The following is a 19,240-nucleotide window of genomic DNA, read 5'->3' as shown; positions in this document are numbered from 1 at the left end:
AGTGGTGGATAGCTTCTGCCTTTTAAGATCAACCATGAAGGCCTTGTAAAAGATATTCAAGTGTGGTGATGTGTCTGTACCTACAAAGATCAGAATCATGCAAGCCATGGTGTTCCCTGTGACACTCTATGGAAATGAAAGTTGTGGATGTAGACATCAGTTGTGGATGTTTTAATATGGAATCCATCATAAAGAAGGGGATTCAATTCAATATCTTAAATGTCCCCTTCCAACTACATGATTTTGTTTATCTTCAGATTGATCCTGAACATTTGGATGTCGTTCACAAAACAAAGATCACTTTTGAAAGCTACAAGTACATGGTGGGTGAACTATGAATCAGGAAGCCATTGCTTAAAACTCTCATCTCCAAACTCTTACCTAAAATCAACTCTTATCTAAAATCTGTATCTATTATCTATATCTATCTATTCAAAAAGGAAGGTAAAAACTATACATATGTAAAGCAAGAAAAAGAAAAGAAAAAAATCAAAGGAAAAGCTAAAGGTGCAAGAAAGGAAAAAAAGGGAAAGGAAAATAGAAAAGAAAGAAGATACAAAGAAGTAGCTTCTGATCTTCTTTACAGCAGTTATAAGTACAATTATAAATTTACCTCTTGCTCTATGGTTACAACATAACTCTCTTTTTTCTATAATCTATCTTTTTAATCATCAAAACCATAAATCAGTTCATTTTTTCTGTTCACACAAGAAGTCTATAAGGGGTTTCCAGTCAGCAATAAACATAGATATTGTTTTTTCTCTGATCAAAGAAGTCAATTTAACCATCTCAGCAAGTTCCATCATCTTCACCAACCATTCCTCCATTGTGGGTAATGCTGAATCTTTCCATCTTTATGCATACAATAATCTCACTGCAGTTATCATATACAAAGGCAAAGTTCCATGACTTTTTTTCCAACTGTTTATCCATCAATCCCAAAAGAAAAGCCTCTGGTCTCAATTGTATATTAATCTTTAAAATCCTCTGAATCAGTGTGTGTATTCGAATCCAAAATTTTCTAGCTTTTTTACACATCCATCAAACATGATAAAATGTCTCTTCTTGTTGTTCACATTTTCATCATAAATTTGAATTGCCTTTATACATTCTAGACCATTTCTCTGGTGACATATACCAATGGTACATTAAAATCAACCAACTTCTGATCCATTGGATCCCTCTCAGGAAGCACAGCCTAAAGCTTCATATGCCTCTCAATGCAGCTTTCAGAAGTACTTTCCAATAAATGCTAGGCACTGAATTCACCTCCTCAGTGTGAAACAGAGGCCAAGCGTGCTGCTTTCCTAACTTAGATAAAATAATGCAAGGCAAACTGCACTAGCAATTTGTTTTCCCCTCACTAAAGCTGAGACAAAAAATCTTGGACGATACTTGTATGTGCACTTAAATGGGAGGAATAGCTGCTAAAGTCAAAGAGTTTTATTGCTTGTGGACAGGGCCAAGTGCCAATTGGCTTGGCTAGAGACTGAGTTGCTCTTGCCTATTGTTTGGATGGTGATATGTGAAAGATCCTGACCATGATCCAGTAAGTGTCACTAAATTCAGGTTTTGACATGAAATAGACCTTTTCCCCCCTGAACTCTATTACCCCAGTCTCTGAAGAGCATTTCTAGGGAGGGGGATAGTGGGAAAGAAAACAACAGACTACCCCACCCTCTACATGGCTCTAACTCTTGATGTTTTCTGGATGTTGGCCAGCATCCAGTATCAGCTTACAAACTACTCAAAAGACAAACCTTTTTCCATCTATGCAGATGGAGACATAATGTACTCTGTGTTTGCTTTCTTCCCCTCTCCCTTCTTTTTAAAATAACAGCTGTGGGAGGGAAAAAGCGTTCAGTAAATGGAAAATCATGAGGGGGAGATTGGGGCTTGATCTGGGGCATATCTAGATTCTTTAGCTGCTTTGAATTCTGTTTTCTAAAGATCTGATGTACAGGCTGGGGCAGAGAAAAGCACTTCAATGATGGGCCTGTGCCATCTTCAGGGAAGCTAAGGCATTGCACCTCTGTGTGTGAGTGTGGGTGTGTGCCATAGTTTCATAATTACGGATTATCTATATCCTACTTTTCAAATTAAATAGTTCATAATAGATTGTAATAATGCTTACATATGCATATTTACCTGCATGCACATACATACAGACACACCAAGAGAAACATTGTATAGACAGAGATGTGGGAGGGAGGGAGATAGATGGATATCAGAATGCAATTCTTTGTACAGTATTTATAATTATATTCCCATTTTCTTTAACAATTTTCACTTCAGAGTAACCCCCATTTTATATTTACAACAAATTCTGTGGGGTTGAGGACATTTAGTTGATGAATGGATCAAGGCCCCATACTAAGCTCCAGACCTGGTTTGTATATGTGTGTGTGTGTTGTGTTCAAACTGGGCTGTTCAAAACATAACCTAAAGCTTTAAACCACCTTTGTTCTTCAGAAACCTGACAAATTTTCGGGTACTTTAGAAATGTAATGATCAGCACGCTCAAGCATTCACTCAAAGACAGTCTAGAGACTTGGGCTCAATTAACTGTTTAATGAAGCAAGGCATTCTGATACAAGGAAAAAGTTGTGAATGGCGGTTTCCCATGCATTCTACAATTTAAAATCACAAACCTCTGATTCCCCCCGACTCCCCACCTAGGCATGCACCCCACCCCCCCAGTACCAGCAGATGGCTTGAACAGTTTCTGCCCCTTGACCTTGGCAAGGGGCATTTAACCCAAACAACATAATTCACACTCCAATCTCATTCCCCCTCCCTGCTGGAGACTCACAGTCTGCTGACATAGGTTTCTGGATTTCTTCAAAATGGAAGCGAGTTCGAGTAGATGTATTGACATTTGGTCGAGGAGTCTGACAAGAAATCTTGTTACTGAGTTTTTATTTATACCATTCTATTTTCCTCTGCCAAAAGGAAAATCACCACAGATTAAGAAGATCCAAACCATACTATACAATGAGGATCATACAATTTCAAATGTTATCAGAATATGAGCATAATAAATCATACCTCAAGTAGCTAAGCCACAGACACAAAAATGTAAGCACATAGTCCTTTTTTCAAGCATCTTGCAAAAGCTCCCTTGAAAGAAAGTAAAGTTTTCCTTCAACAGGAATTCAAAAATTGCTGTCACACAACCATGAAACCTTACCACCCATGGCTTTCTGATGGGGCAAATCTATGTTTTGAGATGCGACATAGTGGCTGACAGAGTGCCTGAAGCCCAGTCTTGCCTCAGTATGGGACAGAAAGAGATTTGTGGGGAGGACCCTGTGAGACCTACAGCATCCGATGCAGGTTGATTTTAACTGGATTTGAATGACCTCTGATTCCCTTTGAGCATAAGACTCTTTGTTTTCATACAAACTCTAGGGGGGGAAATCTCCCTTATTTAGGGCACAATAATAGTTTTCAGGGAAAGTAATATACATGGTACACATTTTCAAGACTATTTCAGAAAGCACTTATTTTCCTTTCAGAAGGAACAATGGAGATAGAAGATTTCCTTTCTTTCTCTCTCTTTTCTGATTTGTTTTCATTATTGTTCCTGGCCAAGGGTAAGACAGAATCTATTTTAGAAAGAATGCTAGAGATATCCGCCTCCAATTGCAAATCCTTCAACCAGGGTTGTCTCTGAATCTTAATCTTAAGACAGAAGCAATACAAGAACTTGTTTTGCTCAGCAATATAATTAGATATACGAGTAAAACAATGTAAAGACTGAAAGGATTCTTTGCAAATTTAGTAGAGAAACTAAGCCACAAAATTTAGCACTGTAGGAAGAAGGGTATGGGTATTGGTGGGCATATGCACACAAACATATGGACTTAAGAAGATCCCTGCTAGATCATTTCAAAATCCAAAACAACCAACTAGATGCCTCCGACCTCTTCCACTGTTGCTTCCTAGCAATGGAATCTCTACAGCATATGACCCCTGAACCTGGAAGTTTCATGCACCCAACATGACAAATAGCTTCTCTGCTCCATGGCATTGTGTAAAATCCTCCATTTTAAATCCACTATAACCAATAACCATCAGTCACTTAACTGGATATTTTGTTTTCAGACAAGTGAGTTACTGCACTTAACCCATGGTTTGTCTGTGACTTGTTGAATGGACCATAATTGGCTAGGGCCACAGACTGAACTAAGATAAAACCAAATACATTGCATTAGGGATTAGTGTGCTGTGCAAATTTCAACCACTGCCTTTGGCCTTTTAAAGATAATGTACAAAAATGTTTGTAAATTTACATCTATGGAGCTTCAGCCAGAGATCATAGAATCATAGGGTTGAAAGGGACCTTGGAGGTCTTCTAGTCCGAAACTCTGCCCAGGGCAGAAATTCTCAGTCATCCCAGAGAAATGGCTGTCCAATCTTTGTGTAATGACTGTATAACTCAGTCTGCCATTAAGATGGATTCATACTGATTATAGTAGAAACCTCTGTAATGGAGAGTAGTATACGGAATAGTGAAAAAGTTGCGAATGAAAGTTCCCATGCTTTCCCCAAGTTAAATGACTCAATGAATAGAAGCCCTCTCCCTCTTCTCAGGCATGCAGCCCTCCTCTTTGTGCCAGTCAGCTCAACTCCACACAGATGTCTCCAACAGCTTAGTAGCTTGACCTTGGATACCAGAGATAGTCCAAACAAGATGTTTTCACACTCCTGGCATGTTCCCCCTCCCAACTCTACTGACCTGCAAGTCCCAACACATGTCAAATCCATTCATGCATGCAAGTCCAATCAGATGTTCTGGGAACATTTGATCAGGGAGCATGACATACCACCCATCTTTAAAAAAAAAAAGGGATACTATACACATGATTAATAATACAAAATAAAAAGACAGAATCAGAAGAGGCAAGGGAGGCAGAGAGGTATTAAGCAGTAGGTTTGTCAGGGTATTTAGCATGGAATTTTTAAAGTAAAGCAGGTGCATTGACATGATGACTGGAGACCCATTCATTATCAGGAAAGTGTTTCCATTGAATTAAGTTGTGATGACTGCCTACTCAGTTTACCATTAAATTCAATTCATACAAAATTAAGTAGAAATCCCTTTAATGGAATGTACTGTGCAGTACAGGGAATAAGTTGCAAATAGAAGTTCCCGCACTTTCCCCAAGTTAAAACAGTCCAATGAACTCAACCCTCTCCCCCTTCTTCAGTATGCAGCCCCCCTTTTTGTGCCAGTCCATTCCATGCAGATGTCTGCAATGGCTCTGCTGGTTGACCTTGGATGCCAGAGATAGTCCAAACAGGATGCTTTCACACTCCTGGCTTCACCCCCTCCCACTTCTGCTGACTTCTACTGACTTGCAAGTCTCACAACGTGTTGACTCCATTCATGCATGTGAGTCAGATCAGATGTTCTGGGAACATTAGATGTGGGAACATGACATAAGTATTGTAAAGAACCACGATGTTTTCCAGAGTCCAAAATTTCTTGAACCTCAAAAGTTGCTCGCCATCAATCATGATAGGAGGTGGAACGGTTGTGGTAGGATGCTATTGGGGAGAGTGGTGAAGTGGTTTCAAAAGGTTGCAATGAAAAACAGGGTGAATTCTCCTTAGATTGTGTGGAAGTTGGAGTTTTACAGTGACAGGGTTAATGATTTTAGTAATAGGGAAAGGCCTGATGAATTTTGGTACTAACTTTTTTGGAGGTTGAGGGGAGCGAAGGAACTTGGTAGAGAGGTAAACCTTGTCCCCAATTTTCATAGACCTTTCAGGAGAGCATTTTTGGTCAGCAAATTTCTTACAAGTTTCTTTAGCATTGTTGAGAGCTTGCTGAATGATTGGCCAGGCAGAAGCAACTTTTTTTTACTCCAGTCTGCTGCAGAGCAATCCTCAGGCAATTCAGCAATAGGAACGAAATCCTGGCCGGTAACCACTTGGAAGAGGGTGAGACTGGTACTTTGATGTACTGCTTTGTTATAAGCGACTTCTGCAAAAGGGAGGTCAACCCAATCATCCTGCTGGTAGTTAATGTAGCAGTGGAGGAATTGCTTGAGAGTAGAGTTAACCCGTTCAGTCCCCCCCGTCCATTTCCAGATGGTTAGATGAGCTTAATGCCTGTTTGATTCCAAATAATTTTTTAAAAAGGTCTCCAAAACTTAGAAGTAAATTGAATTCCACGATCTGAGATCACACGATCAGGACATCCATGTAATCTATAAATGTGTTGTAGAAAAAGCTTAGCAAATTGGGGAGCTGTAGGGATTTTAGTACAGGGGATAAAATGAGCTTGTTTAGAGAACATGTCTATGACTACCCAAATGATGGTTTTGTTTTTACTTTCAGGTAAGTCAACTATAAAGTCCATGGCAAGTTGCTTCCATGGACTAGAAGAGTCAGCAATGGGTTGGAGAAGCCCTTGCGGCTTTCCCCCCTTCTTCTTTGCTCTAGCACACACAGGACAGCTAGAAACATAGTCTTTAACATCTTTTTGTAAAGTGGGCTACCAGAATTGGCGGTGTACCAGATGTAGGGTCTCAACAAATCCAAAATGACCTGATGTTTTATGGTCATGGGACAGTTGCAAAATTTTGGTGCATAAAGGCTCTGGGATATACAGTCTCTCAGCACAATACCAGAAACCATTGTGTTCAGTTAAATTGGCTTTGTTACTTTGTAGCCATGTATCAGATTGAAGTGCCAATTGCAACTTTTGTTGCAGTTCACTGTGCACTTTCACTTTCTCTGCTGCAGTTTGCCTGAAGGTTACGGCTGCAAGCCCCAGCTGAGTGGGAGAAAAGACAGTATCTATAATCTCCTTTTGTTGGCTGTGGTGCTGAGGAAGGCAGGAGAGAGCATCAGCCAAGAATTTTTTCTTGCCTGGGAAGTACTTTAAAGTAAAATTGAATTGACTAAAAAATTGAGCCCACCAAAGCTGCTTGACATTCAATTTCCTAGGTGTGCATACAGCTTGTAAGTTTTTGTGATCAGTCCATACCTCAAATGGATGTTGGGCTCCTTCTAAAAGGTGCCGCCAGGCTACCAGGACTGATTTTACAGCGAAAGCTTCTTTCTCCCACACATGCCATCTACGCTCGGTGTCACTGAATTAATGAGACAAGTAGGCGCAGGGCTGCAAGATGCCTTGAGGGTCTCTTTGGAGAGGTACAGACCCAATTGCAGTTATCTGATGCATCTGCCTGAATTAAGAACGGCTGATCAGGGTAAGTTTTAATATGGGCTTGGCTGTAAAAAGTGCTTTCAGACAGTCAAAAGCGATCTGGCATTCAGTGGTCCAGTTTAACCATGAGCCAGGACTTGTGACCTTGTGCATTTCCCCTTTCCCTTTTGCCTTCAATAGATCAGTCAAAGGCAATGTTACCAATCAAAGCGAATATTTGTAGCTCAGGGTTGAACTGTGGAGTCCATGTATACATTATCCATTAAAGATCACATATTGGGCATGATTGTTCAACCTGTTAATGTTTTCTACTACAGATTAAAGTTACTATGGTAACTAATCATTTTGGCCGGGTGCAGAGGTTGAATTCAATTGTCCCCTTTTCAGATGTTGATTTTTTGCACCTGGGGAAAGAAAAAACTTGCCTGGACTTGTTTTAGTTTCTGTTTCCTTTCTGTGTAGGCATGTAGCTGCTCTGAGCTGCCTGCAAGAATGCAGAAGACTTTTAAATATGTTTTGCTTTCTGTAAATAAATTATTTTTATAGAAATGCCTGGTGTGTGACTTTTCTGATCTCTCCTGGGCCAAAGGCTTTCCCAGCAATCTGCCAACACAACCAACTACAAATCTATCCAATAGGACCGTTCAACCCATATTGTTCCATTTTATTAACAAGGAGGCTATGGTTAATTTCATAAAATGCCTTATTGAATTATGGGTTTGATACATCCATAGCATTCCCTTGGTCTACTATTCTAGTCACTTTATCAAAGAAAGCAATAAGATTAGTCTGGCAAAAGTTATTTTAAACAATCCCATGCTGGCTTCTAGTAATCATCCTGATCCCTTCCAAGTGCCTGCAAACCCATTGCTTGATGATTTTTTTTCTAGGATTTTCCCAAGTATTGACGTTAAGCTGATTAGTCTGTAGTTTCCTGGGTCCACTTCTTTATCTTTTTTGAATACTGGAACAATGTTAGCTCTTCTCCAATCTTCTGGCACTTCCTCTGTATACCAGGAGTTCTCTAAGATTACAATTAATGGCTCTGAGAATGCATCTGCAGTTCCTTTAGCACATTGGGATGTAATCCATCTGGCTCTGGTGACTTGAATTCATTCAAAACTGCTAGGTGTTCTCTCATCACTTCCTTGCCTACTTTGACCTGTATCAAAGTTCTGCCTTACATGTTGCACTTTCTGAAGTTGGACTTTTTGCTTTTGCAAAAAGACAGTTGTGAAATAGGATTTAAGTGTTCAACTTTTCCCTGTTGTCCATTACTATCTTGCCATCTTCTCCAACCAGTGGACCAAACGTTTCCTCGATTTTCCTCGTTTCCCACATATCCAAAGCTTTTTAAAAAGTATTGATGTTTGCTGCAAGATAACTCATTTTATGCCTTATTGCTTTCCTGACCCCATCCCTACAGATTTTGACTATTTCCTGATATTCTGCTTTTGTTATGTGGCCCACTTTTCATTTTTTAACCTTATCTGTTTTTGTTTCTTAGTTTGTCAGAAAGCACTTTATGCAACCACACCAGTCTTGTCAGCTGTCTCCCATTTTTCTTTCCCTGCGGTATTGTCTGTGTTTGGGCTTTAATTATCTCATTTTATAAAATTTTCCAATCTTCTTGAACTGTTTTTTCCTTCAGGATTTCTTGCCATGGAATCCTTTTGTCACGTTCACCGTTCCGATGTTTCTGCATCGTAACGGTTCGCTTGCCATGGTGCTGATACGTGTTCTGGCTGGGAGGGGGCTGCTGCGAACCTTGTACAAAAAACGTGTTGATCTGTGCCAGAAGGAATGTGTTTAGACTATCTCTGAAATGTCAAGGTCTCTTTGCCCGTTGAGCAGCAGAGCTCGTTAGGAGCACCTGGGAATGTGGGGTGAACTGTATGTGAGGGAGGGGCTGGGCTGCTGTTTGTAAGATGCTATTTAGTTTGAGTTTAGGCGCGCTTTTCTCATTCTCAGCTTTTTACCTGTTTGCACCCTTTTCTAAATAAACTCAGAACCTGAATTGTCATTTTGAGTCTGAGCACTTTATTGGAATTAAGGCAACTATCACACCTTTCTACTTTTTCCTAGTTTATTAAAGTCAGTTCTTAATTTAGAATATAATCTGACTACCCTCAGTTCTTCCTGTCTGCAACATGGTGAATTCTAGGATCATATGAGTATTCTCTCGCAAGGTTACTACAACTTCCATTTCCTCAACCATTTCTTCCCTGTTACTAAGTATTAAGTCCAGTATAGCCACTCCCCCAGGTCCCTCCTCCACCTTTTAGACAAAGAAGTTGTCGACAAGACATGTCAAGAACCTGCTGAATCTCCCACTTGCTGCAAATTTCCCAGTTGACATTGGGATAGTTGAAACTCCCCAATATCACAATTATGGACACCTTGGTCATCTGATTTGCGAGGCTGTCATCTAATGGTAGAGGATATTATATATTATGTGTTGGAAGAGATATTTTATATTGGATGGGGTCATACAACATACTAGACTAGGCTAAAATGGGATTGAATTACTTGTGGTTCCCTATGTTTTGGAACAAGTTGTATGAACCAGGGTTAAGGTCTAATATGATTGGCAGAGCATACCATGTTATAGGAGTACAGTTTTAGTAACCTAGGTTTAGCATTTCACATGTAGATATAAGCCAACCATTGTATATTGTTGCATCTTCCTCAGAAAAAGTATATTCCAGAGCTTTATCATAGATAAACTCTAGGACTATACTGATATCCTACTCTTTGCTCTAAATGTGGGTGATCTATTACTAGTATTCTACTCTTTCCGGAGAGCAAGGATGTCTATTCTCTTTCCCTTCCTCAGGGAATCAGGAATTTATATGATCCCATCATTGTCTCCCAGGAGGAAAAAAAAATCGTTCAGGGCTTGCAAAACACCCATTCAATCTGCCCCCTACTATTTTCCTCTGTTCTGGTCCTTAAGTTGGGGCAAAGAAGCAGGTGCCGGCAGAATGGAAATGTAATTTCTATGAACTAATAATCTACTGCCACCTAGTATTGAACAAGAAAAACTGCAGGTGGCTTGAAACAGGAAGGCAGGAAATGTGGGAGGGGGGAAGCATCTTTTCTTACAATTTAATCAAAGAACCTCTTCCTGTATATTTGGTTATACATAGCATAAAAAAGTATTTGAGTTCAGTCTGTTTATTGTTTTACATAGAATATTGTATCTCTCAGAGATCTGATCAAACAACATTATATAAAATATTATTATTATTATTATTATTATTAAATTTATATAGCTGCCCATCTCACATACAGTATGTGACTCTAGAAAGCTTGGTTTGAAGCTTTCAAGAAAGGCTCCACTAAGAATAGTGTTGGCTATTGATGTCAAGTTCTTCTATTTCCACCCAGATGAATCCATTCAGGGACAGGATCTGCAAGGTCTTCTCCACAGATGGCTACTTTACATTTGAGGACATCCTTGGGATGGCATCTGTTTTCAGTTATCTGGCATGTCCCACCCTTAAGAGTGAATATGCTTTTCGGATTTATGGTACGTCATTCCCCATTGTAATATCCTCATAGCAGTTTCAGTGTAAGAAAAAGCAAAATTCCCAGAGTCTGGAAGTACTTTGAAGATGATGTCAAGAATCAGCAGTCTAGGTGAGATTGGAGCTAATTTGTTTTTCAAAGATTGGGGATAGAAACATCTGCAGACATGCCCCAAGAAGAGTTGGTTCATATAACATACTAAGCCATAATGTGGCTACTTTGGTTTATACTTTTAAAAATAATGGAAAAAAGAGGGAAAAAAGGGAAAAGGCAAAAAAAAGTCATAGTACATACAAAAAATGGATTCAGTAAAATTTTCAAATTAATCATTAAAATTTGACCATGAAATCATGTTAATCAGTTTTTCCATTGCAGTGATATTCCATTGCATTGTCAATTTATAAACAGAAAGCATGTATCTATAATCCAAGATTTAAGTCCTGAGTAATTCTGTGTTTCCAGCATTGAATACTTATCTTCTCTGTCACTGCATCTACTTTTTAGAATAGAATCCCACCAGAGATCCACATGACCGTTTTTCCTGCCTCCCTAAAAACCGTTTTTTCCCCAGGCCTTGCTTAGGATGTTTTGGGTAGGCCTTTTTTTAGTTGGGGGTGATCTTGAGATATGTCTCATGTTATTCCCCTTGTATACCTGTTGTGTTTTTGTATAATATTGTGAGTTTGTTCAATGTATAATGTTGTCTTTTAATCTTACAAAGCCACCAAGAATTATTTTGGAGTTGGGTGGTCTAGAAGTTTGACAAATAGGGAGGTAGGTAGATACTATAGATAGATAGATAGCCTTAGCACCCGCTGGGTGGGTTAATTTCAGTGAATGGCTTACTCAACGAATCATGATTAAATTGTGGCTCAGCACAATGTGTGATTCCTGTAATGACATTTCCTCCCCATCACACACACTCTTTCTCGCATATACACTGTGGGCATGGTATGCATGAGCAGCTTCAGGCCATGTCCAGGTTCAGTGTGGAAGCTGGAGAAAGAGGGAGTGTAACTCAGTTGTCAAGAGCCTGCTTATGTGGCATGTCCCAAGGTTAGTTCTTGGCATATTCTGCTGCAAAGAATCAGGCAATTGGAGACAGAAGACTTAAAGGTCTAGTCATGAAACACTGCTGGGCTGGATGGACTGAGATTCTGTGGCGGCTTTATGAGTAAAGTTAGTAGCATTGTTATGTTTTGTGTAATTCTTAAATTTTGGGCATTTGGACTGCAAAATAGTCTGCAAATCTTCCAAGTCCCAACCCATTTCTACTTCCTGCAATGTTTTACTTTCCCAGATTTCAACAATGATGGTTTTATTGATGAGGAAGATCTCCAAAATGTCATCCGCAGATTAGTCCACAAGAATAATCTCAGTGAGGAACAGATTGTGTCTCTGGCAAATCATGTAGGTAATTCCTTCCTTTTATCACAACCCTTGAGATTTCAATGATTAAGGCCTTAGCATAAAATTGTTTTTAACTGATTTAAACAGCTTTTCGGTGGAACCTGGGCATGAGAGACAGAACTCTTCTAATGGCCTTCTTCAACCCATTACCTTCCAGCTATGCTGGGAAGGCAATGAGTACCTGGAACATCTGGGAGTTGTAGTCCAGGCATATTTTGAGAATGAGACTGGGAAAAGAAGTCCCATATTGGAGCAGGAAAAAAAAAATCCTACATTGGCTAATATGAAACAGTAGAAATATTATTTCTATATAATACATATTTGTGTTTGAAACAGATTTTGGAGGAAGCTGACTTGGATAATGACAGAATGCTCTCTCTAGCAGAATTTGAACATGCCATGATAAAGTCTCCAGACTTCCTACAGTAAGAGCAGTCCCCTATCCCATCCCCAATGTAGTTGGGCTTATTTGTTCCCATGTGCTTCAAATACAGCTCTGAAATCTCTCATTCTATAGTGTTTTATGTAATTTCCCCTACAAAAAGAAAACAAAACACGTTCTGCCAATTTTGTACTAGACTCTGTCAGCCATACCTGCTACAGAAAGCCTGCCTGAGGCAAGTTTCACAGATTTCTGAAATCCTTCTAGGGAAGGATTATAAGAACGATTAATCCTGGAGACTACACTGAATGTGAAGGGAGCAAGATGCAGAAAAAGGACTTAATTATTGTTTCCAATGCTTGCTACAAGAAATTTAAATTTTTAAATCATTCCACAGGCAATTTTCTCTGTAAGTTGGATTGTACATAGCATGCAGCATGGATACCACCCACTTTTTTATTCCTAAGATAAAAAATGAAGGCATTAGATTTGTTTCACGTGTTGTCCATGATGGAATCCTCAACAAATGTGGAACTAAATGTCCCACTTACTTTGTTCTGTATATTCACACTCAGCACTTTTTGAGCACAGAAAAGTTTCTATACCTTCCCCAAACAATTATTGTTACAGTTAGAAGAAGCTTTATCCAGGCTTCTCCTGACTATGCAAAATGATTAAAAGCAATCAGAACTTTGCCTTCTGACTGTCTATCAGCTGCACATCAGCATACTAATGCATTTGTACATATGATTAAATCATAATTCTATTAGTGCAAGAGCTGAAATATTTGTAAGCAATGTGAAACCTTGGAATTCAGATTGGCTCAAAAAGGGAACAACCGAATTTTGACATTAGGGTAAATGACTTGACATTTCATTCCTGACCAAGGATGTCTTTTATACTTGGGCTTCTTCAAAACTGGAGTAGCAAACATGAAACTAACTGCTTTCTTGGTGCTACATTCTTTGTTACCTCCTAATTTTCTGGACTTCTCTTGGCTCCACTACATTCCTGAAAACCCACAAGGTGGGGCTTCAGAATCCATCCCTCCTTTGGTTCTCCCAGCTTATTTTAATAGCTTATGGTTTGCTTGGTACTGAATGTATTATTTTTAGAGAACATAAGCCATTTATCTCTGATCTGATTTTCAGATAAATGAAGATGACTCCTTCAATTACTTGATGATTTACTAGCTAAGTGGCATCCCACTGAGAATACCTTAATGGCAGACCTCACAGGATCTCTGTTCTAAGTATAACCAAAATGTATTACACAGTAGTATGTCAGAATTGACCCATATACTTGGTAATACCTTTGGATATACCTTAAGTTTGATGTGCCCTAAAATGTTAACAAAAAGTATAGGCATTTCCTAAAAATAAACAAAAGTGTGGGGAAAGGAAGCAGCATTGCTGTGAAAGGTAGATCTGGTTATACATGGGTTTAGTAAAACTATCCAAGAACAAACCAAAGAAAGATTGAAGTGATTTAAACACAAGTAAGACCTAGTCCAGAAAACTAATTCATCTTCTTTCCAGATCCTTTAGAATCTACTTCTGAGGGACAAGAATATGACAATATGTGAGATTCAGGAACTTGCAACTGGAGATGTATGAGATAACAAATGTAGCACTAGAGGCTGCCATGAAAGACAAGGTAGCAAAACAGTCCATGTATTTTTGCAATGAGCATGCAAATAAATTATGATTCTGAGAATAGGAGGCGGAAAAAAAAACACTTCTCTATGTTTGTCTTTTCTTCTGTCCAGTGCAGTTATAGAGAATGATGACATTTTCATAACAATTTTAAGCAATTTTTGCACAAGAAGAGAGGGAAGATTTGGCTGTAAAATGCACTAAACCCCCTTTATAATGAAGAGAGAATATTTTTTATTTATTACTGATTTATTTAGAGGTTTTCTAGCCAATACTTTAACCACAAAAGCTCAGCATGAATACCATATCAGTTAGAAGAAACAGTCCCTGCCCTCTAAACTTAGAATATAAAAAGGCACAATTCAGTAAGTAGAGGTGAAATAACAGGGTTGCTCAAAACTTAATAAGGGTCCAAAATATCAAGAAGGGTAAATATACTTCCATAAAAGACAACATGCTATACAATGTGAAGCCACATGCACAAATTAGCATGCATGTAAAGGTGTGAGTTTAATTACTGTATGCCAGAAAATATGAATTAGTATCATCTACATTGTTGTGGGTGCATGTGAAAGTAGAAATCAATAGGTTGGTGGTAGCTGCATATTATATTCCAGTGAATGATGGCAATGGAAGAACAAAAAATGAGTAGTGGGGAAAACTGTGTAACATTCTGAAAGAATGTGATCCAAGGAAAATATTATTCTGGAAAGTGACATGAATGGATGGGTGGAACAAAAGAAGAAGATACAGAAAATGTGAGTGGGCCATCTGGAGAACTGACAAAGTATAAGAACAATAACTGAGAGTATCTGCTTAGAAAAAGGTCTGTTTCAAGTATTCAGAGCATAGATTTATTCATATATAATGACAAAAAATAACATAAACCTAAAGGCATTAGTAAATTTATTGTTTACAATAAAAGACTGAATTAGTGGAGGATTATCTGGACCCCTTTCAGTCAGGATTCAGGCTGGGATATGGGACTGAGATGGCATTGATCGTGCTCTTGGATGACCTCTGGCGGTAGCAGGATGGGGGTAGAGCACCCATCCTTGTTCTTCTTGACCTCTCAGAGGCCTTCAATCATGGTATCCTTCTGGACCAGCTTCAGGAGTTGGAGGTGGGCTGCAGAGTGTTGTGCTGGTTCTCCTCCTTCCTCTGGGGTTGGTTCCAGTTGGAGCTGATAGGAGGGGAAAGTCCTGTCCACGGCCCCTACTGTGTGGGGTGCCGCAGGGCTTGGTTCTCTCACCCCTCTTATTTAACATCTACATGAGGCCGCTGGGTTTGGGGTGAGGTATCATCAGTATGCTGATGATACCCGGCTTTATATCGCCACCCCAGGCTGTCTGAGTGATACCATGGATGTCCCGTCTCAGTGCCTGGAGGCTGTAGGGGCCTGGATAGGACACAATGGGCTTCATCTCAACTCAAGCAAGACTAAGGGGCTTTGGGTGCTTGGGCCTTCCAGTACCAAGATTTTTCCACCTCTGGTCCTGGATGGGGTGGCACTCCCCAGATGGACCTGGTGCGTAATCTGGGGGTCCTCACAGCAGCCTTGGTGAAGAGGGCCTTTGCACACCTTCAGGGTAATCAATCCTGGAGGTGGTTAGCACCCTGAAGAGGCTCCCATGAATTAAATGATTTTAAATTTTAACATCTCTATCTTGGATTTTATATTTTTATTTAAGAATATTGTTTTTATTATATTTTAATCTTTATTTATTCCAATTTTAAACCACCCAGAGTTGCTCTTTGAGTGAGATGGGCAGGGCCGAAATTTGAAATACAAATAAATAAATAAATCAAATATGTGACAATGAAGAAGTCAGGAAATGAAGTGGGCTTTATGCCAGGAATGAGTGTGCAGACATTCATTAAATAAACCATTTAAATATTTAACAAATGGTTCAACTTTGAGCAGGGAATAAAACAAAGATCTGCAACGACTCCTTTGTTTTTTAATATATTTATGGAGCAGCTGGATAGTGTAGTGGTTAGAACACTGCCTTCGGAGCAGGAGACTGGGGTTCAAATCCCGGCTGTATCTACCTTACCAGTAGGGGTCCTTGGGCAAAGACCCCATAACGCTTCACCTGCCTACCTCAAATATGAGAGTGACACGAACTAAGAGAGCCATGCTGGCTCGAATGTCGCCCAGATTAACAAGGTCCGCGTCAGACGCTGGGGAACCAAGAAAATCTGACGATAAGTGGGCTACTGGAACAAACCATACATGGACGAGACAAGAGAACCTGGAATTGATGGAATGCTACTACAACAGCAGACCTAATGAGAGGGGATATATGAAACACATGAGGGAACTGCATCCACACTGAGAAACAGCTAGTTACCCAATGTTTCAACACAGTGAAGCAGCAGCTGCTCTCACAACTTAAGATAGACCAACTACACATTATATCCCAGACTCAAGAAGATCCGAAGAGCAACTGGAGGTCCAGCCAATACCTGAAGCTGGAACGTCACTGCCACCCCTTCTATTAGAGCACAGCAGCTGATATGAGGCAAAGATCATGGATAAACTAGCTACAGTCAATTCTCAAGACCGATTACCAAGGCTCAGTGGAGAAGTACCATCAGATAGTATGCTAGAAGATGCCAATAGAGCCCTCGCAACAATCCCTACTACCACTATAACTCAAACCAATGAACTAGTATACTCTACAGCCACTGTAATCCTGCTTGGCTACATGATCAAGAAGAACAGCAGTACATGCCCCACTGGAAAATGAGGGTGGAGGCTAAGATCAAGACAACTCGGAGAGAAGTTAGCCAGCTGGTAGAACTACAGAAGGGTGTGGAGATTAAGGATAAGACTCGGCTACTCAAAAAATACAAGGGCCTGACTCCACCTGAAGCCCTAGAGACTGCTAAACAAAGGCTCACAGCACTGGCTACCAGGCTAAGGAGATACACTAAAGAAGCAGAGGCCAAGAAGATAAATGCCCTGTTCACCAAAGAACCATCCAAGGTGTACTCCCAAGTGCAGTGCAACAACACAGTAACAGCAGAGCCACCAATAGCAGAAACTGAACAGTACTGGAAGAACATATGGGAGAAAGAGAAGACACATAACACTAGTGCAAACCAGCTGCAGGACCTGAGAGCAGACCACAGAAATCTCCCAGAGCAGGAACAAGTCACGATCACAGTAGCAGACATCCAACAGCAGGTCAAGAACATGAAGAGCTGGACAGTACCTGGCCCAGACATGATCCACACCTACTGGCTAAAGAAATTAACAGCAGTGCATGAATGCCTAGCAGCACAGATGAACCAGCTCTTAGCAGCAGACTCCCACCCAGACTGGCTAACACAAGGTAGGACAGTGCTGATCATGAAAGAGCCAACAAGGGAACACCACCATCCAACTACCGGCCAATAACCTGCCTCCCCACAACATGGAAAGTCCTATCAGGCATCATAGCCACCAAGCTGCAGGAGTGTATAGTACATGAGCACAGCTCAGAAGGGCATTGGGAACAACTCCAGAGGCTCCAAACACCAGTTTCTCATAGAGCAGTTGCCCGAGACTCAAGGTCTAGACAGACCAATCTGAGCACTGAGCACACTGGACCCGAGGTGCGGACTGTGCAGAGAGGCCTCAGAGACAGTCCAACACATAGTGGCAGGGTGTAAGATGCAGGCAGGAACAGCATACACTGAACAGCACAACCAAGTAGCTGGCATTGTGTACAGGAACATCTGCACAGGGAATGGGCTAGACCCTCTCAAGTCCAGATGGGAGATTCCACAGAAGGTTGTGGAGAATGACAGGGCTAAGATCCTGTGGGACTTCCAGATCCAGACAGACAGGCAGGTACTGGCCAATCAACCAGACATCGTAGTAATAGACAAGGACCAGAAGACAGCGGTGGTGACAGATGTAGCAGTGCCAAGTGACAGCAACATCAGGAAGGAGTATGAGAAGCTGGAGAAGTACCAGGCCCAAAGGAGGAACTAGAGAGGATGTAGAAAGTGAAGGCCAAAGTGGTTCCAGTGGTGGTAGGGCCACTTGAGGCTGTGACCCCCAAGCTGGGAGAGTGGCTCGAACAGATCCCAGGAACAACATCAGAGCTCTCTGTCCAGAAGAGTACAGTGCTAGGAACAGCTAAGATACTGTGCAGAACCCTCAAACTCCCAGGCCTCTGGTAGAGGACCTGAGGTTGAGGAAGACGCATACCGTCCTTAGGGGTGAGAAGGGAGTTTTTTATATGGAATACTTGTAGTGACATTACAGATGAGCTGGTTTGGAACATGAATGTACATGTAGTTTTGTGCACAAATTATTCATAGCAAATGTTGGATAGCATCATACTATGTGAATTATGGATATTAAAATTAAATTATCGGAGACAAAACAATTATTTATCAGAGACAAAACAATTATTTATCAGAGACAAAAAAAGTTGCATTTAGCAGGGAAAATGAAGGATTGCAAGTTATAGTGAAAAACTAGAGCAAATACAGGTAGTCCTTGTTGAACTACCACTTATTCAGCAACCCTCCCAAGTTACGACAGCGCTGAACAGGGGGGACTTACAATGGGTCCTTGTAGTTGCAGCTGTTGCAACGTCCCCACATTCACATGACCATGATTAGGATGCTTGGCAACCGGCTTGCAATTACAACATTGCAGCATCCTGCAGTCACGTGATCGCATTTGCGACCTTCACTGCTGACTTCCGACAAGCAAAGTCAATGGGGAAGCCAGCAGGAGATCACAAATGGCTATCGCATGATTGTGAGATGTTGCAACCACACTGGATTCACCTAATGACAGCAACTGGGACTGCCGCAACTGACATAAGTTGGCACGGTCACATGACATTGTGCTTTATGACCGCGTCACTTAGTGATGGAGTTGCTGGTCCCAATTACCATCGTTAAGCGAGGACTACCTGTAGATGAATGTATGAAACTTGTTAGAACATTTTACTGAAGATAGAAAAATGGATGGAGAAATGTTAACCCATACTGCTGATAAGAAAGGTAGTGAGCAGTATTACATTTTTACATTGCTTGGAGCTGTTTTAGAACAGAACAGCATAGAAATAC

General features: G+C 40.5%; 1 protein-coding gene across 1 annotated transcript; it reads left to right on the top strand.

Moving 5' to 3' along the window:
• Nucleotides 1–10,546: 10,546 nt before the first annotated feature.
• On the top strand, nucleotides 10,547–12,553 carry CIB4 (calcium and integrin binding family member 4). The gene is made up of 3 exons (XM_063302959.1): nucleotides 10,547–10,715; nucleotides 12,015–12,124; nucleotides 12,461–12,553. The coding sequence occupies exons 1-3, from the start codon at nucleotides 10,547–10,549 to the stop codon at nucleotides 12,551–12,553; spliced, it is 372 nt and encodes a 123-aa protein (XP_063159029.1).
• The last annotated feature ends 6,687 nt before the right edge of the window (nucleotides 12,554–19,240 follow it).

This window comes from Candoia aspera, chromosome 1 (assembly GCF_035149785.1).
Source record: "Candoia aspera isolate rCanAsp1 chromosome 1, rCanAsp1.hap2, whole genome shotgun sequence".
Taxonomy (NCBI): domain Eukaryota; kingdom Metazoa; phylum Chordata; class Lepidosauria; order Squamata; family Boidae; genus Candoia; species Candoia aspera.
Note: the sequence above shows the minus strand (reverse complement) of the source record. Positions and strands in the feature narration are given on the sequence as shown.

Coding starts and splice junctions, on each gene's coding strand:
- CIB4 (XM_063302959.1), top strand. CDS start 10,547: ATGTCAAGTTCTTCTATTTCCACCCAGATGAATCCATTCAGGGACAGG. Junction 10,716..12,014: donor ATATGCTTTTCGGATTTATG/GTACGTCATTCC, acceptor TTACTTTCCCAG/ATTTCAACAATGATGGTTTT. Junction 12,125..12,460: donor TTGTGTCTCTGGCAAATCAT/GTAGGTAATTCC, acceptor TGTTTGAAACAG/ATTTTGGAGGAAGCTGACTT.